This window comes from Notamacropus eugenii, chromosome 7 (genome assembly GCF_028372415.1).
Source record: "Notamacropus eugenii isolate mMacEug1 chromosome 7, mMacEug1.pri_v2, whole genome shotgun sequence".
Lineage (NCBI taxonomy): Eukaryota > Metazoa > Chordata > Mammalia > Diprotodontia > Macropodidae > Notamacropus > Notamacropus eugenii.
Window position 1 is genome coordinate 151,248,026 of NC_092878.1, and position 26,494 is coordinate 151,274,519.

The 26,494-nt window shown below is 39.2% G+C and overlaps 2 protein-coding genes across 12 annotated transcripts in view; one reads left to right on the top strand and one right to left on the bottom strand.

Moving 5' to 3' along the window:
• ART3 (ADP-ribosyltransferase 3 (inactive)) overlaps positions 1-26,494 on the bottom strand; it is a 129,608-nt gene that overhangs the window by 47,263 nt on the left and 55,851 nt on the right. The window contains exon 1 of one of the 10 annotated variants that reach the window (XM_072624107.1): positions 9,543-9,759. The exons of 8 other annotated variants lie outside the window; for them this stretch is intronic. The gene's annotated coding sequence lies outside the window, so the exon portion shown is untranslated. Of the gene's footprint in view, positions 1-9,542; positions 9,760-26,494 lie in introns of those variants that run through there. One more of the 10 variants, XM_072624116.1, reaches the window with a different exon arrangement.
• CXCL11 (C-X-C motif chemokine ligand 11) lies at positions 16,266-19,818 on the top strand. 2 transcript variants are annotated; one of them, XM_072624121.1, is made up of 5 exons: positions 16,266-16,351; positions 17,151-17,231; positions 18,552-18,678; positions 18,774-18,846; positions 18,980-19,818. In XM_072624121.1, the coding sequence occupies exons 2-5, from the start codon at positions 17,171-17,173 to the stop codon at positions 19,001-19,003; spliced, it is 285 nt and encodes a 94-aa protein (XP_072480222.1). In that variant the 5' UTR covers positions 16,266-16,351; positions 17,151-17,170; the 3' UTR covers positions 19,004-19,818. The 2 variants fall into 2 exon arrangements, with proteins under 2 accessions (XP_072480222.1, XP_072480221.1); XM_072624120.1 differs by lacking the exon at positions 16,266-16,351 and adding an exon at positions 16,412-16,532.

Consider the following 26,494-nt stretch of genomic DNA (forward strand, 5'->3'; position numbering starts at 1 on the left):
GGCCTCTGTTTCCTTACAATCACAAGATAATAGAGTCTCTAAGCATCAACAAGAGCCTACAAGGCCCTGCTGTCCTCAAGGATCTTTTACTCTAGTGGGGGATTACAATATACATAGGAAAGTGATAGCCAGGAAAGGCAGAATCATGGGACAACAGATTGTCATGCCCTTTCCAACAGCATAGAATCATAGTTATAGTTAGAAGGGGCCTCACAGTACAGCTCTGTCATTTTAGGGATGAAAGCCCAGAGAAGATAGGTGACTTGTCCAAGGTAACATAGGTAGTATGTCAGAGGTGGAATTTGAACCCAGGTCCTCTGGCTCCACTGTATTAGACTGACTACTGTCCAAAAATGAAAGCAACAGAATGAGGTGAAAAGGAAGAGCACAGCAGCAGGACAGAGAGCAAGCTGCTCCTGCTAGAGAGGCCCTGGGATCTTGATAAGCTAGGCATAGTGCTTTGAGCCTTCACTCATTTGTCAGTCAAGAGAGCTCAGCCCTAGTGTGGAGTCCAGAAATTGAGTGGATTAAACGGTTGGGTGGGGGGAGGGCATGGTCTCTGGAGGGTTCATGTTCTTAGTGGGAGGAAAGGAAATGAAACAAGAGATAGTAAAATGTTCACAATGCAGAAAGGCCCTGGTTTCTGGCTAGACAGCTGGATACAATGAACAGTTTATTTAGCCCTTGTCTAGACTCAACAAAATTTCCCTCCAAAATGTTGCAGTCTTGTTTTTACCTCCACCATTCTATTGAAACTCATCTCCCACAGAGGTTACCAATAACTTTCTGATCACCAGATTGAGGTATACAGGTGTTTAGGGAGGACCAGTTGCTCTGGTGTGAGGGTTGCTGATCCCTTTTCAGAACCACTTATCTACCTTTGGTGTCTGTCTGCCACCCAACCCTCACCTGTGGCTGCAAGAAGCTGTAACATACACAGTGGTCACATCCCAATAAAACTATCTCAACAGATGGGTTAAAACCAGTTTAAGGGCAACTAACAGGCCCCAGATCTGTCAGTGAGTTAGGAGGGTGTCTGCCCCAAGCATGTGAAGACTTTCCCCCAGTAGAATGGGTGGATGAGAACTATTTGTTTCAGCGACCATGAAGGTGGCTAAAGCAAGTGCCATGGAGCACTTAGAGCTTGATCGGAGATGCCAAGGTCATCCACTGCATCCCAGGCTTTTGTCTTGCCACTGGACTTCAGTGACTCTGGAGGAGAAACTAAAGCAGAAGATTTTGTGCAACTCTGCCTCACTTCAATCCAATTCACTCATGAGTCAAGACATTACCCCATGAAGGCATCTGTCCTCTTCAAATATGAAGGACAAAGAACAACAGTCACCAACTCCAGTGACTGTTTTTCTGCCTTCATGCTCTTTGGTTTCTCTACAGCTTTTGCCCTCTTGACCACTATTCTACTTCTCTGATGCTGACCCCCTCTTCAATAGCTCTATTATTGCCCCAATTCTAATTCTCTTTTTTGGTAATCTCAATCATTTCTGAGACTTTCCCACTTTTATACAAATGACTTCTAAACCTATCACTGTCTTCAGCCTTGACCCTTTTATGAGGTTCAGACTCAACCTATGTGAAATGTGCACCTGAGTATCCATCTGGTACACCAGATTTAACTTGTGCAATCTTATTATCTTCAATTTAATACTTTAATTTTAATTTTTATTGTGAACTTAACAAACACCAAATAAAATGGGAATTTCCATATGCATAGTAGAACTGAAAAGTAGAATTATATATCTATGAAATTACAAATTTCCATCATGTATAGTTTGTTTTTAAAATGTTAAGTTCAATCTATAGTTTTATGTTTTTAAATTTAATCACCTAAATTCCTTCACTCCCTACCACCCCTTCATTCCTACTAATTGTGAAAGGAAGAAAAATAAAACCCCTTTTACAAAATGTTTAGTGAAGTAAAACCAATTTCCACATTGACCATGTCCAAAAAAAAGTCTTATTTCGTATTCTAACTCTATCAGAAGGTAAGTAGTATATTTCATTATTAGCCCAACAAAATTGTGGTAGGTTACTAGAGTTCTTTTCAAAGTTGTTTTGACTTTACTATATGGTTGTCTTTGTATAAATTGCCCTGGCCCTTTTGGTTTTAATAATGCCTCAATTCATTCAAGTCTTCTCAGGTTTCTCTGAAACCATCCCTTTCATTATTTTTTTTACAGTACTGTGGTATTCCATCAGGCAAGGAGGTACCTGGGGGATAGAGTCCTGAGCCTGGAGGCAGGAAGACTTGAGTTCAAAACCAGCTTCCAATACTAGCTGCATGAACCTGGGCAAGTAATTTAACCTCTGTTTGCCCACATTCACTAGAGAAGGAAATGGTAAACCACTCTAGTATCTGCCAAGAAAACCCCATGGACAGTGTGGCCCATGGGATCATGAAGAGTAAGGGATGACTGAACAACAAGTAATCCATCCCATTTATATACCATAACTCACTCAGCCATTACTCAACAAATTTGTTTTCCCTCAGTTTCCAATTCTTTACCTCCTCAAAAAAGGCTGCCAGAAATAATTTTGTGTGTACTTAGTTACAAAGTTCCTTAGTTTAGGACTAACCCTTACCTTAATTCTATCCTCCTTCTTGTTCCCTCTTCTTTGCTTTCCCTCTTACTTCCCTATCCAATGAAATGGATTTTTGTACTGAACTGTGTACTCTTCCCTCCTCTAAGCAGTTCTGATGAGAGTGAACTTATTGGGGGTTTCTTTAAGGAAATGATCTGCAGATACTTTCTGTTTCCATTTTTTTTCTTTTGGGGATTTCTTTAAGGAAATGATCTGTAGATACTTTCTGTTAACACTTTTTTTCTTTTACATTTTCTTAAAATATGTGTAGGCTCTCTTTTTGAGGGTGGGTAGGCATGGGTATTGACATTCAAATAATCCAACGATTCTTAACTCTTTTTTTTTCTTCTTGATCTGTTTTCCACATCAGTTGTATTTGCTATGAAGAATCTTCCAGTTTCTTTTTTTTCCCCTTCAGTCTTTTGGCTTTAATATTCCTTATTAAGCTTCCATTTAGTCTATTCTAGTTTTCTGGGAGTTTGCTGCTTAGACAAATGTTTTGCAACTCTTCTGTCAAATTGCCAGCCCTTTCCAATTCTTTCTTCCATAGCTCTTATTTCTTTACATGTTTTGCCTCTAGTGCTGTCATTTTGTTTGTAAAAAATATTTCAAAATCTTTTTCGTTACTTGTTCCATCTCCAGGAATTCTAAGTGAATTTGTGCCCACAGTGAGCTTTGATTTGAGGCTGTGTTTGTAGATGTTTTGGGGTCGTTGTTTTCAGGGCTGGTACTGTAAGCATCCCTGTTACCATGACAGCCTGTTGTGGTGAGGTCCCTTCTTTGCTTGTTTTTGGTTACCCTCTTCCAGCCCACTTCCTGACTTTAGGGTCAGGCTCCATGCACTTCTGCATGGAATATCTGACTGGATCTTATTGCTTTCTTGAGGTAGAGAGTATTATATTGTTCCTAGATCTCAAAGACAGTTCAGGCTAGTCATCTGCAAGTTTTCAATGCACTTCCAAAGTCTCATCACTGCCCAACTCCCTCCCCTTGTCTGAAATCCGCAAGTTCCTGATCTAGGTTTGAAAAAAAAGGAATTGGAAAAAAGAATACCATTATAGAGATATATGACAGAAAAAAAGGTAAGCTAGTCATGTAGGATGCATGTGGAATTTATTTAAACATCTTTTACACTTATATAGTTTTGTATACTTTGAATAATAATTTTGAAATTTTAACAATATGGGTCCTGCTATAATTATGCATTTTTAGTTTCTGGATGATTCTTCATGAGACCTGTGGATCAATAAAAGAAGTCCTCTCACTTGGCTACCTCAGTTACTAGATCTGTCTCCATTAGACTTTTTCATGTGAGATCACATCACTTACTGTGTGACCTTGGGGAAGTCACTTAAGCTCCATGGGCCTCAATTTCCTCATCGGTAAAATGGAAGAGTTGGAACAGATAGTATCTAAGACCTTCTGGCTTTAATCTATGAATTTGTGATAATGCAAACAGTGAATAATCTAAAACTTGTTCATATTTGCGTTGGCAATAGCTTATCTTTGAGTTTGTTTTTAAATTTTCTATTTGAATCTAGATTCTGAACATTTGAATCATTCTAAACATGACAAAATTCTACCTTAAAGATCTGTCTCAAGAAAAACTCAACCCTCTTTGCCATTCTGCTCCTAGAAATCCCCTTCTCTGTTTCCCACTCCATGCTGAGAATATACAGCACCGTCTCTCAGATGTGCTTCAGCCTTGGGAGAGGAAGCACAAGTCAAGTTGTTTTTCTTTAGTTGTGACTAATGTATTCACTGTGTGTCCCAGACTTGTGTCTATGTATGTATGCGGGGAAATTCCCATTTTATTTTCATTTCTTACAACAGGGAATGTGTTAACCACATGTGAGAAAAGGAAAGGCAGAAATTACTTTCGCTGAAGGGAAGATGAAACACTAGTGACCAGTTTCTGGGATTATGAAACTTACTGACTTGACAATTCTTAATATATGCATTAACCTCTATACAGTAATAAAAAAACTTTCCTAATAAGTCCACTTTGTGCAAAATTGAAATTTAATCTCTATCACATAGGCAATGCACCCAAGGTCTCAAATGGACAGGTAATGGAAACATTAATGTTTCTCTTAAATCACACCAAAAAAAACCCCTGTCTTCCTTCAGATTTTTTACTTTTTATAATCACTGTTTTTCATGTACATTGCAAGGCATTAGAGACCACTGTCCAAGGCTTATCTACTCAACCCAAAACGACTTAGCTATTTTCCATTCTGAAGGAAGAGAGACAGAGTGACTGAGAGGAAGATGTGATGACATTAGAGAGACTTCAAGTAAAGAAGAGAGAAAGAAGAGCCATTCCTCCTCTCCACACACATCCCAAACAAACTGGCAGGAGAGAGAAGGGAGAGAAGAAAGGAAAAGCTGTCAAGTGTTTGTGGGCATCCCTATTGCCAAGAACAAGACTGGTGATGTTCATTCACATTTATACCATCTCAGGGGAACCTCACTCAAAGTGAGAATGTGATAAGACCTTAGCCTGAAAGGACCAGGGTCTCACATTGCATCCTGGGTGTTCTCCAGTCATCCTGATGAATATCAGGCTACTGGACTCAGATGACTCAGGAGAATAAAGTGAGGCTGGTGACTTTGTACAGCCTTCCCTCACTCAAATCAAAGTCAACCCAAGGCATGTCATCATCTTGATATCATGGTCCTCTTCCAAAATGAAGAACAATAACCATCCCAGGGCAGTGCTGACCTGTATTCTCAAAACTTGTTCTTCGTGAGTCTGTTTCATTTTTTGTTTTTCCATTTATTTGCTTTTAAAGAAACTGGTTTCTCCCAACTTATATGTTAACTGAGTGTAGTGCTGACTTGGTATGTATCCTATGAGGTCAAACAACTGAAGGGGGAAACTAGAGTGTGATGAGATACCAAGAGAGAGACAGTGTAGATGAAACTAAGGTTAATAAACATTCCCTGGCAAAAATATGGGGACCTGAAACTAGACAGAAAAATATTATTGCTCTCTATTTTAAAACTTTCACAATATTAGAGTGAATCAGGACCAAAGAAATCTAGGCACAGCCTACGCCCCAAGCAGCCTATGTGGAGAATGGGAAGAGCTAAGAGCTAAGAGTTCTCCCCGCGTAGGGAGACAGCTTCAATCCTTTTACTTCAGCCAGAAAGGAAGGGAAGGATAAGGAAAGGAAGGAATAAGAACAAGCATTTCTATAGCACCTACTGTGTGCTAAGCACTTTTACTAAGATCATCTTACTTGATCTTCCCAACAACCCCCCTTTTACAGTTCAAAAAACTGAGACAAACAGAGGTTAACTGACTTGCCCAAGGTCATACAGCTAGTAAAGGTCTGAGGATTTTAATTCAGGCTTTCCTGACTCTAGGTACAATGCTCTATCCACTGTGTTACCAGCTGCCTTAGAAAGGTTTAACAAAACCATTTTCCACAAAACAAGATGAGAGAAAAAAAAAACTATAGCTGATGATAGAAGTTGGAAATGAAAGGTATCACCCACAGGAAGGTGGGGACTAGTCAAGAGGAAGTAACTAGATCTTTGATCTACACAAGTACTAACCAGCCAGCAGGTGATCATGATGTATTCTTTGCCATGGAACAAAGAAAATTTTTAAATGACTCTTGATGTTGCATAGGAGGGAATATGGTTGGAAGGTGTTCTTATAAGACTAAGGGTCATTTAAAATAGACCAAACCGTCCCCAAGGCCAGTGACTATTTGTGAAACCAGCCATACTATGTGTGGAAAATGACTCCTACTCTGAAACCCACCATCTCCCAAGAAACCCTTCTCTAAATCACAACTGCCTTGTCTCTCTGCCTCAGCTTCTAACTAACGGTACGGAATAACCGTTTATTCATGGCGAAAGTGCTGCAATGCTACACACATGTATAAGCAATAACTAAATGAATCTTAGACCGTCTATAAACATTAGCTGGAGTTCCTAAATGTGAGACCGACCAATTGAAATCATTTGAAGAACTGAATTGCATCAATATTGATATTCTTGTAATAAATCAGAAGACAAAGGTTAAGCAGCAAGTTCACAAGCTCTCTTTGAAAAGGTAAATAAGAGCTATATCTCATACTCGTCGAGTCCAAAACAGAACTCATTATCCCTCTCCCAAACCTTCCTGTTTCTGTAAAGGGCACCACCATTGTTTCAGTCACCTTGGTTTCTCACTACCTAGCTCTTCTCATTCTTTTTGTGGAAAATAAAAAGTATTGATGATATACAGGTACTGAGGTTTTTCTCCAAGTGATCCACAAGCCTTCGGCCTCTTTCATTTCCTAAACATGAACTGCATGTCCAGCACACCTCTTCTGACTCTAATCTGCAACGGCCCCTTACACTGAAATCCCTAAATGTCAAAGTGTATTTGGTAACTCGAAGTGAACTCTGAATGAAACAAGGAATTTTAAGAGGTGGAAAGGAGGATAGTGTGTATTCAAGATGCCGGTACAAAGACCTGAAGAGAGGAGATGGAGAGTCATGTATCAGAAACAGCATCAAGGTCAATTCAGCTGGATTGGCAGAAAGTAATATGTAATAAATGTGTATACAGTACAATAAATAAGTAGTAAAGCGAGAAAGGTAAATTGGATCCAGGTTGTGAAGAGCTGAAAATGCCATAAAGAGGAACTTGTAGTTGATCCTACAGGTAACAGAAAGCCCCTGTAGTCCATGGGGTAAAGGAATGATATGGTTAGGTCTTTGCTTTGGGAAAATCATTTTGATAACTGTGTGGGATGACAGATTGGAGAAGAGAGGGAGCCTTTACAGAGGGAAATCAATAAGGAGATTATGGTATAATAGTTCAGGTGAAAAGTGAAGAAGCCCTGCATTAGGCTGGTGGCTAAGTAAGTAAAGATGAGGAGATGCAAGTGAGAGATGTTAGAATGAACAAGACTTGGGAATTGCTTGGATATATACCGTGTATATATACATGTATATATAAATACATACCATAAGTATATATATAAATATACCAAAGCTTAGAACTAATGTCAAATGAGAAGAAAGCACAAAGATTAGAAGATAATACTGTGTATAATAATTATAGTGACTTCAACATGACTTTTAAATATGGAAAAAATGGAAAGTGGAAAAAAGAGAAAGACGCTCACCTTGAGTGTCATTATTTCCTGCATAAGTTTAATTGATGCACCGTTATCACAATAAGGGGACCAAAGTAGCCTAGAAACCACCTTATTCCTATCACCCCATAAAACAGTGAAAAGCAATGAAGGAAAAATCAGTAGTCTTGACAAGAGACCCAACTCAACCATGTCATTCCAATAATTTTTGTGTTCGCCCTTCATTGCCAAAGAAGACCATGCCATCAGAGAAATGACGACCTCACTTGCACTTGACTTTGTTTTGAGTGAGGAACGGCTGTGTTTCAAATATTTACAGATGAAACTGGGGGAAAAAGTAGATGGAATATGCAAACATTTGGTCAGCATTTCTATTGTGATCTATTTTCATTAGGAATGGCAGCATAGCCATGATCTTCTCAGTGGTGGACTGATGTGCTATATCAGGATGTCAAAAAGAGATTTAAGAGATGCATAATTGCCCAGAAGAGATCAACCTAATACTCCATGCAGGAAAAACTAAGACTCATTTTTCATCCATTTGGGTTTTCCTGTATAGATTTCTCTCATTTGATGGCAAGCACCTGTGGAACTATATTTGTATTTATATTATATTGTCTTTCTATTTGTATCTAAAATGCCTAGCATAGTGTTCAGTCCATAACGGGTTCTTAATAAATGCTGACTGATTAATTATTCGTTAAGAAAAATATCTTTTAGGTATCTTTTTTACTTCCTCACATAACATAGCAGGGACTAAAGTGTTCCAATGTGATAGAACTAAACCTGAATAAGAGGAAGAGGGAAGACTGAGTTGCATTTAAGAAACTACTCAGTATTTTTAACTTTTCTCAGTTGCTCCCAAAATAAAAACTTATCTTTTAAACACAGTATCCTCCCAACGATGATGCATGTCTGTTAGTCTTGGAACAAAGTCTCCAAATAATCAAAGTTGTGGGTTACCCAAAGGACATAAAAGAGATGCACACAGTATGCCTAAATATAGGCTGTAGCACACTTTCCACAGTGATCAATGTGCAAAAACTGCTGTAAAAGGTAAGATTCAGGAAATGGATGACTGGAAAGGAGAAGTCATATAGCAGGAGTGAATAATAATAATAATAATAGTGAATAATAAAACATGAATAAACATGTATGCTACACTGGCACCTATGGAATGTAAAAAGACCTGAGGAAAGTCTAGATGAGAGCACAGATTGTCCGGAGGGACACTCAGGAAGAAGTTTGTTAGTAAATCAAGGAATGTAAGAATGGGAAATCTTCACTTAATATGAGACCCACCTTCCCCATGAATGAATGTAAGGCAAATGACAACGAATGGGTATGGTAGAACAGCCCCTGTGGGTCCCAGGTAAAAATAACAGCAATCTATAAACCCAAACCGCCAACACTTACATTGCATAAATCCCTACAATGTATCATATAGTTACAAATTCAAAGGAAAGTAATGTATTTCAATATAACATCAGCCTCTCCCACGGAGACTGTAATATTGTCACTGTAGCTCTGAGAGGCAACAGCATCTTGAAAAGCATTTTAACCAAAAAATTATGAAAACATGATCACAATTACTATCAACAGCAAATTAAAATATTTATGTACTTTAAAACACTGGGGGAAATGCCTCTGGACTAATTCTTGGTCTTAAATTCTGTATTTCTTACATCCCATTTAAAATATTCGTTTTACTTGACTCTAGTTCATCATAAAATATTAAAATATTCCCTTAGACAAGTTCATTTCACTAACATTCATGAAAACCACATCAATCACACCAATACAATTTCCTACTAAAAAGATAAAATTGAGAATGCGTACCTCAGCTTCCCCCTTGCGGACATGACTTCTCTATCACATACTCTGCTTTCAGATACCTTCCTTCCCACTAGCCTTGAAATAAAAGTCTCACCTATTCTGCCCTCCCTCCAGCCCTTCTTTTCTCTCTGGTAACAGAGCCGAACTTCAGTGCTACTCTAATGTTTTCACTTTTCTGGCTGAATCAAGCTTCTTTGAGGAGGTTGTTTTCCAACTTGCCAGTTTGTAACAGTCTCATATGTTTTTGTCTCTTTACAATAGGCACTATTATTCAAAACCTAGAATATTAACATGAGCATCCAGATTGATCTGGCAGTTTTCCATTTTCTAAGTCATTTTCTAAGCAGTCAACTGAGGGCCACGCACAAAGTTGCTTCTGTTATGAGAAAAATGATTTAACATTCATAGTGTTGATAAAGATGTTTTTCTACAACCCACTCACAGGAATCAAGGAGAAGAGAGGCAATTCAATTAAGATAGAGAACTTGGTTGTTTTTCACATTTCTGGTCCTATCTTAAAACACGTGCATTGTTTTCCAACAAATTCCTCAAAAAAAAAAAACCCATCTTGAAATATTTTCTTCTTCATTATAATATGAACAAGCTTAACTGCTTTTGATGATATTTATTACCATTATACTTATGTGGACATTTATACATAAATACGTCAGCTGGGAAAGGTAAACAGCCACATCCCCAGGTAAAATTTATATGCAAATAAATTATGAATATATATGGTATACATAAATCACCATGATCAGCATTTTCATCTTACCTACAACTTTTTAAAAAACCAAAAAATAAAGGGAAAAATATACTTCCATCTGTATGCACTCTTCATTAATTCTCTATCTGGAGGTAAATAGCGTTTTCATCATGACTCCTTTGAAATTGTGGTAGATCGTTATATTGATCAGCTACCAAGTCTTTCACTTTTGATTATATTTACAACATCACTGCTACTGTGCACACAGTTCTCCTGGTTTTGTTCATTTCACTTTGCTTCAGTTCATATGTCTTTCCCAGGCTTTTTGGAAACCATCCCTTTCATCACTTCTTATAACACAGTAGCATTCCATCACAGCAGCGAGGTGGTACAGTGGATGGAGCTCTGAGCCTAGCATCAGGAAGACCTGAGTTCAGGTCTTAAGTACTTACTAGCTGCATGACTCTGGGCAATCACTTCAACTCTGTTTACATCAGTTTTATCACCTGAAAAAATGGGATTAGTAATAGCACGTACCTCCCAGGGTTGTTGTAAAACTCAAATGAGCCTGGAACATAGTGAGCATTATATAAATCTTAGTCATTACTATTTTATACCATAACTTGTTCAGTCATTCCTCAATTGATAACCATCCCCCACAGTTTCCAATTCTTTGTCATCACAAGAAAAGGGCTGACACAAACATTTTTGTGCATATAGGTCTTTTACCTTTTTCTGGATGTGTTTGTACAAAAACCTTTTTAATTTTATGTTATTGAGATTATTAATTTTACCTCCCATGAACCTGTCTCTTCTTTGGTCAGAAACTTTTCTAGTCATAGCTCTGACAGGTAACTTTTTCCCATGTTCCCCTAATTTGCTTATGTTATCACCTTTTATGTCTAAATCATGTACCCATTTTGAACTTATCTTTGTATACAGTGTAAGATGTATCTCTCTCAGAGATGAGATTATACACTAATGTGTAATTTATTAAACCTTTGGAACTTGTCTGTATTGACTTTCTATCTCTAGAAGGAGAACACAACATAAACCATCTTTTGGTGGTTACTGACCATTTTGCAAGGCATGAACCCAGCATTTCCAATCAAAAAGCCAAAAAGTTTCAATGTTTTGGGAGAAATATTTCTCAGTATGTCAACTTACTGCCAGGATCCATTTGGATAAAAGCAGACAGTCTGCAAACACAATTCTCAAGATGTCAGCTTTGGCTGTCATCAAGAAGTCTAGAACTATACCTCTTTCCACTAGACAACATAGTCGGAACACTTCAACCACAGTGCTGAACATATAAAGGATATTGACACTGGAACCAAAACCTCAGTAGAGTCAACATAGGGCATTCCTAAGGAATGCCCACATATTGACTAGAATGGAAAGTCACCAGGAATGATGTGAGAGCTTTCACACGATGCCTGTTGATGTTTGAGTGAGAGGCATACCTGTCTCTTAGCTTGCACCTTGGCATCTCTAAGAATTTAGACTAGATACTCACAACCAGTAAAATTTTACTCATACCCACTTTCACTAAATTGGGCAACTTGTTTCTTACAAAGAAACTCAGAGACTGAAAAAGGTTGTATAAAGACCTGTGACTGCAATGAATTGTGAGTAAAATTTTACCAAGGGATTATTATGTGCTAGACATAGTTGGCCTCCTTGATGAGCAAGTAGACACTGATGGGCTCTTGCCTAAGCAGACTCTAATCTAGAGAGATCACATACCAGTTCTGCAATGAATGTCTAATCCAGAAAAGGGCTCAGAAAGTGACATTTTGGGCTGTATCCCAAAGAGATCATAAAAACGGGAAAAGGTCCCACATGGACAAAAATATTTATTTTAGTTCTTTTTGTGGTGGCTAAGAACTAGGAATTGAGGGAATGCCCATCAACTGGGGGGATTGAACAAGCTGACGTACATGAATGTAATGGAATACTATTGTGCTATATGAAATGACAAATAGTCAGACTTCAGAAATACCTGGAAAGACTTATATGAACTGATGCTGAGTGAAATGAGCATAACTAGAAGAAAGTTATACACGGTAACAGCCACAGTGCATGAGGACTGTTTCTGATACATTTAGCCCTTCACAACAATGCAAGGACCTAAAACATTCCCAAAGGGCTCTTGAGGCAAAATGCCATCCATATCCCGAGAAAGAACTATGGAATTGGAAAGCAGAATAAAGAATAATATTTTCTCTTTGTGTTATGTTTTGTTTTGTTTTCATTTTTCTCATAGTTTCTCCCATTCATTTCAATTCTTCTATGCAACATGACTAATGTGAAAATGTGCTTAATAAGAATGTATGTGTAGAACCCATACAAGATTGCAAGCTGTCTCAGGGAGGGAGTGGAAAGGGAGGGGGACAAAATTTAAGACTTATGGAAGTGATTGTTGAAAACTGAAAACAAATTAATTAAATTTTTAAAAAGTATTGCTCTAAAAAAAAGTATACTCCATGGGTATAAAGATATCTTTTGATGTAGAAAAGTGGAAGCAAAATAAAAATATTCATTTCTTGTTCTCTATAAATATTAAGAAATAAGTATTTCTCTAGTCTAAAGATGATTCCTGGAATTACCCCTTGGAAAAGTGAGTTACAGTGAGGGAGGACAAAAGGCTTTACTTAAATGGAAACAGATTGAGAGGAAACCAAGGTTTGAGTGGAGACTAATTTTTGTCTTATTTAGATCTTTGCCTTCCCCATTCTCTAAACTGATACTAGCCAATAAGGGAAGTGTCCTTTTCTCTTACTCAGGACTTCAGTCTTTCAGTGGTCAGACAAGAAACCGAGTAGTAACTATTGTTCTGGAACATTAACCCCAAACTGTATTTCAACACATTATGAATTTTTTCTTGTTCAAGATTTCTATAAACATTTCTATAAGCAAAATGTTTTGGGCAGAGATGTCTGAGGGCATGGGGGGACTATGCCGGTTTGGATATTTTTCTAAGCTAGAAATGCTTGGTTTATAGAATCATATTAAAATAATAAAAAAATTGTTTCTGGAAAGTTTGTGCCCAAAATGCATAGTACTCATTTTTCTCTTCCACACCACAGTGTATAATAACAGTTCTACTTTAGGAAGAAAGAACGGGTCCTGAAGAGGGCTATGATTATCTGAAACCATCAAGCAGTTCAAATACCCAGGCAGAGAGATCTAGCAGGTCACGAGAGAGCTGGGTCTATTTGACCCATGACTAGTTTAACTTTGGGGGTTGCAGGAGAAACTAAAGAATAGTCAGACATGTGGCCAGATGACATACGAATGTTTATCCATGTAATATATGGCTAACCAATGTCAGGCCAGGCACTGGGGAAACAAAGAAAAGCCAAAGACAATCCCTGCTCCCAAGGAGCAGACAGTCTAATGGGGAAGGTAACTCGCAAACAACTAGGTTCAAACCAGATTAAGTTCATTTTTCATCAGCTGATTGGTCTTAACTTGAATGTCATGCTTCTCATCATCGTGGAGACTGCTTCAGCTTTGATATTCCTCCAACATCATGTCTTTGCACCAACACTCTCTGGTATCCTTCCTCAGCTTTCTTTTGTGGAGTGTCTTCCTCCAATAGTTTGTAAGCTCTTTACAAGCAGGAATTGTCTTTCTTTTCCTTTATATTCTTAGTGCTTGGTACAGTGTATGGATCAGAGTAGGACCTTAATAAATGTTTATTTTGTATTGACTAAGATATATACAAGATAGATTTGAAATGATCAACCGAGAAAAGGCACTGGAATTAAAGGGAATCTGGAAAGGCTTCCTATAGAGGGTAGGATTTTAGCTAGGACTTGAAGAAAACTAGGAAGTGAAGAAGGGGAAGGAAAACATTCCAGGCATGGCAGACCACCATGCTGAAAGTTGGGAGATGGAGTGTCTTGTTCAAGAAATAGTAATGAGATCAGTGTCATTTGATAAGAAGTGAAGTTTAAGGTGTAAGGAAGCGTTGAGGGGGCCAGGTTATGAAATGCTTTTCAACACCAAACAGGGGATTTTATATTTGATCTTGGAAGTTAGAGCGTCACTAGAGTTCACTTAGTACAGAGGAAGGGGTGACATGGATAGACCTGTGCTTTAGGAAAATCACATTGGAGGCTGAATGGAAGATGGACTGGAGTGGGGAGAACTTGTGGCTGGGAGACCCCACCAGTAATCTGTTGTAATAATTCAGGTATGAGGGGATGAGGTGGTAATGTCAAAAGAGAGAAGGGGAGCTATACAATATATGTGATGAAGATAAAATTAACAGGCATTAGACACAGACTGGATAAGGGATGGACAGTGAGAGTGTAGAGTTGAATACGACATCTGGGCTGAGTCTGAGTGACTGGGATGATGGTAATGCTCTCAACAGTAACAGAGAAATTAGGGTGAGGGATGGATTTGGGAGGAAAAAGAATTAGTTTGGTTTTGCATATGCTGAGTTGAAGACATGTACGAGATATTCAGCTGAAGATGTTCGAGATATCCAACAGGTAATTGGAGATGAGAGAGGTCATCAGAGAAGTTAAGGCTGGATAGGCAAATCTGAGAATCATCAGCATAGAGATGGTCGTTGAATCTATGGGAGCTAATGAGAATATAAAGAGAAATGGTAGAGAGGAAAAAGCCCAGGGATAGACTCCTGGAGAGTCATCCATGGTTAGTGGGTGTAATCTGAATAAAAAACAAGCACAGCAGACTAGAAGTCAGATAGGTAGGAGGACCAGAAGAGGAACATCAGAAAACTCTGTATGTTGACTGACACATGCTAAGCACTTGCACATTTTGAGTGTTTGATTTTTTCATGAGTATTTCTGTGCTAGTCATACATGTACCATTGCTGCATTTGTTAGTTATGTCATCATTTTGATGTCATGGTCCTCTTTGAGAATGAAGGACAAACATACACACACACACACACACACACACACACACACACATAAAGTGATGCATAGTTATGTCTCTTCGCGTATACACTGCTGTCTATGCATACTTGTTATTTTGCAGGCTAAATGACGGGATTGCTTTTTCTCATGCATATTTACCTGGGTTCTACGGATATTCATGTCCTGCTGTGACACATGCCTGTAACGGCTTGCATGTTGATTAGACCTGTAGTCAATAAAGGAGTCTGCCAAGTGACACTTGCACACTGCCATGTCTACTGTCTATACTATTGGTGTAAATTTGCTGGTCAGGGTACCCTAAGATGATCACTTTGTTCTGTTACGTGCTGCTTATTTTGATACTCTGCGGTGTCAAATAAAATGTGGCCGATTTTGCAAAAGGCTGCAAAGTTTCTAAATGCAGTGCTCTCTTGGTATTGTAAAGGAGATTAGGATGATAGAAAAGAACCCCTGGTGATGGCTCTGGAAGATAGGCCAAACCGTTCTTCTGTTCTCCATCCCCTGAAGAACTGGCCTGAGCTGGGTCTGCCCCAATCCGACTCCTGACAAGCCAGCCAGTCCCATCCTAAGGGAGGTGGAGGCCAGGAGCTGCCATAGAGTAGGGAAAGCAGGAAAGCTGTAGAGAAATGGAGAAGGCTGCGCTCCAGGAAGGAGCCCCTCCAATGGAATGGCAAGAACTCAACAGAGAAGAAACCATGGACAACTGCTACACAAGCAGCAGCTGAGGCCGGGTGATGAGATGCAGAGACTCAGGCCAGGAGGCATGCGTGCACAGTCTCATTCTCTTCTTTTCTTCAGGTTCCCACTCTTTCTACTCCATAGTGTGACTTCTTAGAATCTCTATTTCTAAACAGTCTGTTTACTTTCAGTTTCATTTCATCTTTTAAGTATAATAAATGTAGTTAATCATTGTATTTGCTCCAAATGTATTCTTGGGCAAATTCATCCAAGAGAAACAATGGGGGTAGTGTAAGGGAGATCAGCCGGAAGGAAGAAATCAATTTTACAACTGGCATATAATTCACCCGAGAAATTCTCTGGCTAAGACAGGCTTGAGCTGTGGGAACAGAATGACTGATTTATATTTTTTAAGTTCCCAAAACAGTGAAAGAAACTTACCCTTCACTTACCCTGAATCAGGCCCTTTCACATATTAATCAGCATTTCTGACTGAGGGAAGTAATGAGGTATGTTGCCAGGGCCAGGGGGGCGGGGATTGGGGTGCTAGCAGGGGATCCTGGACTTGCCTTTCCCATGGTCTTTCTATGCCAGGCTGAAAAGGAAAACCACTTTTCTGGTCCTAGAACTAGCTGGAGAAAGAGTCCTTCCTGAAACGAAGACCCCAAAGGGGGCCTGGCCTGATGGCAGGTAGGATAGAGTGGGGTGGGGGGAGTAAAAAGGCAGGACCAACCCCCTATTAGCCCAACAGGACAGTAGCACCACTGCCAACAGTGTAGGCTACCTAGTGTGTTTTGTATTTTCTTATCTGTGTTCTGTCCAACAGACTAGGAGCCTCTTAGTGGCTAGGTAGGGCTCACAGTACTTTGCAGGGCTCCTAGCATACAGTAAGTGCTTAATAAGCACTTACTGAACTAGATTTGATTTGCACATAGAAAAGGCAAAAATTTAAGGAACTGGTCTACATAGGTGGGAACAAGGCTCTTTTATTTTTAAGTAATAAATGGTAACAAACAAAAAATCAACAAAAATTTCAAATCAACAAAAATTCAAAGATGAAATGAAAATGGTGAAATAAGCTTGAGGCCATTCACAACTTCTCAAAATAAAAAAAATTATACTCCCTTTAATAACATAATAACAAAAGCACATCTTGTAAAACTGATCATTTCTAGGAATAAAAAAATGGAATCTAAAATTTTATGGGGAATGACTCAAGGGAAATTCCCATTGTCACATGCTGCAGCATAGGTATATAGAACTTGCATATACCAGTTCAAAACTTTCTTCCCTGTTTACCATTCCTAGGACCCAGCTGCAACCCAAACATGAGTCTGAAGGTTCTGGCTGCACTTTTAGCCATCCTCCTCTATTCTCCTGATGTTCACGGTATAGTAGAATTTTTTTTTTCCTGGTTATGCCCAAGAATATTTCCTTCTTTGACTTCCTTCAATTATCCTCATTCTCTTTTCTGTTGATTCAAATCTTAACCTTTTTTCTTCTTTCATTCTGAAGTACAAGGCCAAAATCTAATATCCTTTTTGTAATAAGTACTAGCAAACACTAGACCTTTGACACAAAATGCTAAAAATGTCTATGGCCTTAGAAAGCAGTTTATTCCTTGACAAAACCTTTTGTTACATATTATAGAATTAGGCAAGCAGCAGATGCAGCTGTTTTAATTCAGCAAGTTTAAATTTGGGGGCAATAACATCACGTGGTAGAAAACATTTTTGATCATAACAAGTTACAGCTCAGACTATACAGTTAACAAATGACAGAACTGTGATGTGAACTCAGATTCTCTAACTGAAAAGCTGAGGATACTTTTGGATGCCTACCATGCTGCCTCTTCTAGACCAAGCAGCAAATTACAAAGCCAAAATCTGAACTAAGTTTGGGTTTAAAAAATTCTTCAATCCTTGTATAATTCATTTTGGATTGTTTTATGATCTTTGTTCTTTCCCCTGATATTGACATAGTCATGCATATAGACTATTTTACTGGTTCTGCTTACTTCATATCACATCAGCTCATGGAGATTACTCCGGGCTTCTCAGTAGTCATCACATTAATTTCTTACAGCATAGCTGACTTCCCTTGCATTCATGCACCACAATTTGTTTGACCATTCCTCAATCTATGGGCTCTACCTTGCCAGTTCTTTGCTATCATCTTTGCTATTATCTCATACATATGGAGTCTTTATTTTTTATTAGTGATCTCCCTTCGGATAGATGCCTAGCAGTATGATCTCTGCCTTAGACTACACATCTATTAGCCTGTACAATCCCAAAGTGCTTTCCAGAGTGGTTGTACCTGTTCACAAAAACAACAATCCTGCATTAGTTTTTCCACATTCCTTCCAACACAGACTATTCCCACCTTTTATCATCTTTGCCAATTTGTTAGGTAAGCATGTTAATTCTTAAAAGAGAAATAATTAGATGTATCCCACTATTATAGGGAACCCTATAAATTTCCTCTACACCACTCTGTCAATCTTTTTCCTTAATGTTTTGCTTAAGTTTAAAGCTAAAAATTGCATTAATCTGACTTAAGCCCTCCTTAAGCCCTGTGTTGCTTAGTAAATGATTTTCTTTTCACCAATGAAAACACAGTTTACATATAAAGAAAATTAACATAATATGTAGAGATAGAGTATTATAACTGCTGGCATTACTAATTAATACCTTATATCTCTTTCAGGTTTCTTAATGTTCCGGAAGAACCGGTGCCTTTGTAGAGGCCCCATGGTGAACGCGGTAAATCTAAGAAACGTTAAAAATGTCTCAATAATTTTTCCAAGTAACAGTTGTGACAAAAATGAAATAGTGTAAGTAAATGACTTGATGATCATGAAGACAGTGGTACTTACTCAGTTTTACCTCAGGAATCTGATAGAGGCTCTTTTTGATTATCTATTAATAGTATCACCCCGATAAAAGATGGGAACAAAATGTGTTTGAATCCAGAATCCAAACAAGGAAAGTTTATCCTGAAGGTAAGCCTCAAGGATATTGTTCTAGTTTTCTTTTTCTCCCCTTTTCTCCCTTTCTGTCAAACATTTAAAATCACATCAATACTTTGGAAAGAAGGATAACATTAGCAGATAACTCCTTTTTTTTGTTTTACAGAGAGCTGTAAAAAAGATTTCTTAAGAAGAAAGATCACAAATCACCATAAAGAACATCAAAACTTCAATTAAATCCTTTCATGATTACTAAACCACTCACTACCCACTCTAAAAAATGATGGGACTTTGGAGGAAAGGGCCTTCCACATTCTTTCCCCATCTAGATCTATAATCCTATAATCCACCCTCTAGTCTAGACAACTTCTTTCTTTCCCTGTTTCAGCCTATATCCACTCTGGAACCAACTTAGCTAGATGGTCTAACCCAAGCATCACCAAGATCTGTTATATACAGTTGGTACAGTGTTTGTGAAAAGTTACTTTCCTTTCTCAACTGACTATCTCATTTTCTTCTTTTGGTTACAGTGTCTCATGTTACCATCAGGAGTTGTAGTAGAGACATCAACATACATTACTAATAATACTTATACTATTAATCAAAATATGATAGATCCAAATTCATATATGCTATAGGAAATTATCTGAGTAATGAATAATTTTACACACAAAGCATGGTTATCTTTTGGATAAAAAATGTACTATATATTTAGTGAAGGAAGAATTTTTATTCCTCATAGTGTTGTTATAACAAAGAATTAGCTTGTTAAGTGCCACTGCATTGGGAGAAAGGAGAAGAGCTGAAATGTCCCAACTTAAAGTGGCAGCTCAAGTAGTGACTCAAGGGAACATGTTCACGTATCTTTTTTCACTGAAATGTACATTTTAGTGTTTTTCTGCTTTTGGAAATGATAAGTATAACTATTGTGGAAATGCTTAAAATGAGAAGTAATCTCATATGCTAAAGAAATGTGTTGGAAAATAAATCAGTTTTGAGCAATCATCTTTGTATTTGCATTTTCTTTTACTGAGAAAAATGATTGTCTTTTATTAGTATCTCAGTATCTTATGCTAAAAACTGGAGATACCTAAACGTAATTCATTTTGAAATGGATCAAAATAGTTTCCTATTATCAATTATAGAAACCTAAGAATGGAAACCACTAGTCTTATTCCCAGACATTTAGCATCACTAAATGCTTATGGCACATGCACTGACTGACGACAAAGATATGAAGTGGGTTTGTGTACAAAGGCTGGTGCGTAAGACATTATTTGTGACACGTATGACTAGGGAAGCAGGTAGGCTAGTCATACAGTGGGAATAAAAGATAACAAATGGACACCCCGAGTGTTGCATTGGTACTGAGCATTCATCCATCCCCAACAACATCCCCCTCTAAAGCTAACCACCTCTTCCAGTGGGCCCTTTGGAAAGCCTTCTCCATAGGTAGCTAACTTTCTTTCATCTTCAGCATTTCCCTTTCTCACTCCTTTCATCTTCTTGCACTCATTGATGCGTGACTCTCCCCTCCACCACCCCTACAGTTGCTGGGCAGGCTGGAAAGTCAGAATACCCCAATTTCCAATGTCACTTACTTTCTGGTTGTCTCTCTACCACCATCATTCAAAAGCCTCTCTTCATTTAGAGTTCATACAATTCATGTTTCTCACCCAGTTGTAATTCTGGCAGAACTCCAAACATTCCTTCCTTTCTCAATGAGTTCACTACCTGGCTCACAGCCTTACTTTCTTCCCTATCCGCTCCCCGCATACTCGGGGATTTCAATATCTATATTTACATTTTCTCTAACACCGTAATCTCCCAGTTTCTCAACTTCGTCATTTCCCATGACCTATTCCTGCATGCTTCCTCAGTGACACAGAGATGGTCACATCCTGGAGCTGGCCGTTATTCACAAATTCACCACCTCTGTGTCCAAGAACTCCAAAATTCCTTCAATCACCATCTATTATAATTCTACTTCTCCCTCTGACTTGCAACCACAAACCCTGCTCTTCACCATCACCATGACCTCCAGTATCTCTATCCCTCAGTTCCTTCCCAGGCCATCATCCTGCACTGGCTACACTCTCGTCTCCATCTGGACCCCTTGATGAACTAGTTCAACTCTACACTGTTCTCTACTCTTGAGTCTCTTACCCAATTATCCTACTAAAGATCTGGCCTTGCCAAGCCTCAGCACTAGATTGCTCCCACCATCAGATGTCTTTGCAAGTCTTACTCATGCATTACTGAATAAAGGAGAAAAGCACAAAACTGTGCCCTACGGGTTCACTACAAATTTACATAATGCAATGTCAGCTGGGCCCTCGCTATGGTGAGGAAACCCTTTCACCCTTCCTTGACTAAACTCCCCATTCACCACAATGGCTCCTCCAAACTTTTCCAGACCATCTCAAATCCCCCATAGTTCTCCTGCCCACAACACTTCTCAGTTGAGAATTCTTCTTCATATTTCCCTGAAATAATGGAGGCCATTCCCTGAGAGCTTCCTCCTCTCCCCTCCCCCTTACCTCATCTCAGTAAGATCCCATTTATCTCTCTTTCCTCCTTTGCCTCCTTTTCACATGAAAAGGCAAACCTCTCTACCTGCTTGAGTGACCCCATTCTCTCTCATCTTCTCTGGCAGACTGCTCCCTTTAGTATTTCTTCCTGTCTTCTTGCTGTTTCCCTACTGGCTATAAACAGATGCATGTCTCCCCCAAGTTCCAAATCCCTCACTTAATCCATTGACAGTTGTTCTCCATCTCTTCTCCCTTTTCTGACTAAATGTGCTGTCTTCATGCCTCCCCTTCCTTTCCTCCCACTAGCTCCTTAACTCTCTACAATCCAGCTTCTGACTTCATCAATCAAATGAAACTCCTCTCTCCACAGTGAAGAAGGATCCCATCATTGCCAAATCTAACTGGTCTTCCTCAGACTTCCTCCTTCCTCTGAAGCCTCTGGAGCTGTGACTCGCCCTCTTCTCTTTTCTCCAGGTTTTCACGGCACTACGCTCTCCTGGTTTTTCTCCTACTCATCTGACTACATCTTCTCAGTCTTCCTTGATTTTCAGAGTCCCTATCTGGCACATGACTAAATTGCTGGGCTGAGAGTCACAGAGATCTGAGTTCAAATCCAACTTCATACATACTAATGGTGTAACAGTGAGCAACTCATTTATCTTCTGCCTTAGTTTCCTCAACTATAAAAAGAGAATAATAATAGCACTTACTTCACAGGACTACTGAGAGGATCAAATGAGGTAATATTTGCAGAGCACTTGGCACAGCGCCTGGCACACAGTAGGCACTCAATAAATGTTTGTTCGCTTTCTTCCCCTCTTCATCCAGGTCAACCCTGTTAACTGCAGATGTGCCCCAAGCCTCTGTCCTGGGACCTCTCTCTATATATATTATTTCACTTAACAATCTCATTGGTTCCCATGAATTCATCTAATATCTCTATGCAAATTACTCTCAGATTGATTTGGCTAGCCCTAATTTTTCTCCTGATACCCAGCCTCACATCTCTGCCTGTTGGTCATCTTAAACTCGACATGTCCAAAACTCAACTTATCTTTCTTACCAAACCCTCCCCTCTTCCCAACTTCCCTATTATTGTGGAAGGTACCACCATCCTCCCCATCACCAGGGGCATCCTCAACTCTTCACTCTTACTCCCTGTATCCAGTCTGTAGTCCTATCTTGTTTCTACCTCTTGCCCCTGCTGTCCTCTGACAAAGCTCCAGCCCTAGTGAAGACCCTTGTCCTTTCATGCTTGGTCTACTGCAATAGATGCTGGTTGGTCTTCCTGCCTCAAGTCCATCCCTACTAGTCCATCCACCATTCAACTGCCAAACTGATCTTACTTAAATGCAAGTCTGACCACATTACCACCCCATTCAATCAACTCCAGGGCCTTCCTGTTGCCTTTCCTATCAAATATACATCATGGCTGGCTTTTGAAGTTTCCCATAACATTCTTCCCTTTCCAGTCTTTGTACACCTTCACCATCCTCCCAACCCCACATACTCTGCAGTCCAATCACACTAGCCTCCTTGATGTTCCTCACACTTGACAATCAATCTTCCCAAGACAGCCACTTTCACTTGCTGTCCCCTGTAGCTGGGTCTTCTCCTTCCTCATCCCTGCTTCCTAAATGCCAGAGCTTCTATCAAGTCTAAGGAAAGTCCCACCTTCTACAAGAAGCCTTTTCGCAGCTCCTGTAATGCGAGTTCCTTCCCCTTGTTGATCATCTTCAACTTATTTTGTCTATTTCTCCTTTGCACAGTTGTCTACCTGTTGTTTCTTCTATGGGGGTGTACATTCCTTCTTTTTAGACATTCCTTGAGAGCAGAGACTGTCAGAGAGACAAGTCAATAAACCTTGATTAAGCACTTACTACATACAGAGACCTACGACAAATATTGGAAATACAAATACAAGTAAAAAGAAAAGCTCTTCCTTCAAGGAGGTTCTATTCTAATGGGGGTAAGTAGAGAGGAGGCGTGTACCCAGTGAGGGGGATGTTGAAGGAATCCAGATTGTAGCCTGGTAACAAAGGAAGAGATGGCTGACCTGGACAGTTTCCTTAAATGGAGGTTCTGAGAGGAAACATCCAATCAGAGGGAAGGATTACCAGGGGATGGGGGTAACTTTGGAAGTATGAATTGCAGAGCTGAAGTATCAAGTTTCTGGGGGTCTGATGGAGAGTTTTAGATCTTTAGCCTTTCTTTATATCTCTAGCACTTAGAATAGTACCTCACAAAAAGGAGGGACTCGACTGATGGCTAGCTAACTAGTTGACTGACCCACCAGCATTACAGGAAGATTCTCTACAGAAGATGTATAGGAACAAAGGCGCAAAAATTTCACAGGATGGGAAGAGTGAATAGGTTGTAATCTGAAACTGTGAAAGGAGCATTTACTTGGATGAGAGATTATGGATTCACTTAAGCATTTTCAACAAACATGGAAACATGTGAGAGATTAAGATACTGACCTCAGTATTGACAGAATTATACCAAAGAACTCAAATCAGGACATGATGTTTGGTGCTGGGTACAGAAGCAGAGGTGGGCAACGAGGTGGTCTAGTGCATAGAGTGACAAGCCTAGAGTTCAATACTGACCTTAGACACTTCCTAGCTGTGTGACCTTAGGCAAGTCACTTAATCCCATTAGTCTCAGTTTCCTTCTCTGTAAAATGAGTTGGAGAAGGAAATGGTAAACCACTCCAGTATTTTTGCCAAGGAAACTCTACAACGTGGTCACAGAGCGACTGAATAACAACAGTAGGAGATAGGACACAGACCATGCTCCCAAGGGATTTACATTCTAATGAGAGGAAAGACAAGTACACTACAGAATTTTTTAACTGAAAGGAGAATATGATGAATGCAAAAGATGTCCAAGCAAACTGCTATGAAAGACAAAGTCTCTATTTAAAGAAGAAAGAAATAGAAGATCAATTTGTCCAGAAGAGATTAAGAAAGGCTTTGTGGAGGGGCCAGCACCTACATTAGGCTTTCAAGGTATTTCCTCTTTCAACTTCAGGAAAGAAATGCTCTACTTTGTGCAACTGTTCTGGGTGGCCAATGATAGTCCTGAAATTCCATGAGGCTAGAGGCAAGAAGGTCTATTAGAAGGTGATCACAAAATAATCTAGGTGATGAGATGAGGGCCTGAAATAAGGGAGCTGCAAGAGTGAAGAGGCTGGATAGGGGACATAATGACAATCAATTGCACTGGCAACTGAGGTGAGGGCAGGGAAAGAGTCAAAAGATGACTCTCCATTTTTAGCCTGTGTGACTGAAAGTGATGGTATCAGTAACAGGATGGAGAAGTGAGGGGGATGCACATAAAGACATAATAATAGGCACAAAGTAGGTAAGTGGAAATACAGGATTGGAACGCTGAGGAGCAGCTGGAAGTAGAGATACAAATTTGGTATTCAGATCCACAGAGAAAACAAGTGAAGTCACCTGGGAATGGATAATATAATATAGAAAGAGGAGACAAGGACCAAGGACAAAACCTTAGGAGAGGCATACGTTGAAGGAACAGGACCAGGATGAAGAGATAACGATAGAGAATTCGAGTACTGGAAAGGGAAGAGTTCGTCTGCATGGTCTTTTCTGGATAGCTACATGCTATCTTTTTAATCAGTTTTTAATAGATTTGGAATACCAGAACTGAAGCAGATAGAAAAGAGTGAGTGTGATACAATGAAGAGTGCTAGCTCTGGAGAGAAAAGGTCAGGTTTCAAATCCCGCCTGACACTTATTACCTGTGTGACCTGAGGCAAGTTACTTAAACTCCCTGTCACTTAGTTTCTTGATTTTCAAAGTGAACGAGTTGGATCAGATGAATTCTGAAGTCCCTTCTGGCTCTAGATCCATGATCCCCTAAATAGATATAGGCCTGCTAAAAAGAGTGCAGGACTTGGAATCCAAAGAGACCTAAGGTCAAATCCCCATGCTTGGGGTGGATGGAATGATGATGATGTTCAATGGAAAGAAGGCTAAACTCTTACACTGCTGTTGTTTTGAGATATCCTACGGACAGTCAGACATGTGGGACTCACCTCCCCTCTCTACTATTGCAGGCACTAAGTCACTAAGGTTCACAACTTTGACATCATCTTTGACTCCTTACTCTCTCCTTATCCCACACAATCAGTTGCCAAAATCTTGTTTTTATCTCCATATGTCTCACATCTGTCCCTTTCTCTCTATGCACACAGCTACATTCCAGTTCAGGCCCGCATCACTTCTCACCTGAACTTCCACAATAGCCTTCTAATTGTTTACCTTGCTTCACAGGAGGGGGGGAATGTTTCCTTTCCAATATATACTCCATACCCCTTCCAAAGTGTAGGTCTGACCCCCTATTCAATCAACCCCCTTAGCTTCCAAGTGACTCAAAGATCAAATACTGCTTCATTTTTATCTCACTATTCTCATTCTTTTAAAAATATTATCTTTGTGTGTTTAATGACATAATTAGTAGTACAGTAGTTTACATATATAAATAAAATTGTAAATGTAAGTAAGTACATATGTACACATATCGGGGAAGTGCTTAAAACTTTTGACTGATAGGGATGCCTAATCAAAAATATTGGAGACCATTGCTTTATAATGCAGAGAGAGCTGGCAAAATGCACAATCACAGGAGACTGCTCAAAGAGCAAGTTCTTTCCTGTGATTGTGCACGTGAGGAAACTAAAAACTTAAGTGAAATGACTTGCCCAAGGTCACATAAGTAGAGCAAAATTTGAAAGCAAGACATCGAATTGCAAATCCTAGACTCTTTGAACAGCACAGTCACTGTTCTTTCTCCACCTTCCTCATCTCATTCATTCCCATACCTTCAACCATCAATTTTATGGAGATAAGTAGAAATTTTCTTTTTCTGTCTTCTTAAACTCTCCTCAGAGATATAGACCTATACTACTAATAGTGTGCCAAAGTAACTTAGAGATAATGAATTCATTAGGGTCTAGATGCTAGAAATATATATATGTATATATGTGTATACATATACATACATATATACATATATACTATATATATGTGTCAGACAGTCAGAAATGCTAGATGAAGCCTTAATAAAGCATCAAAGAATGATTGTAAGACAGAATATAGATTTGCAAGTAAAAGGAATAAAAA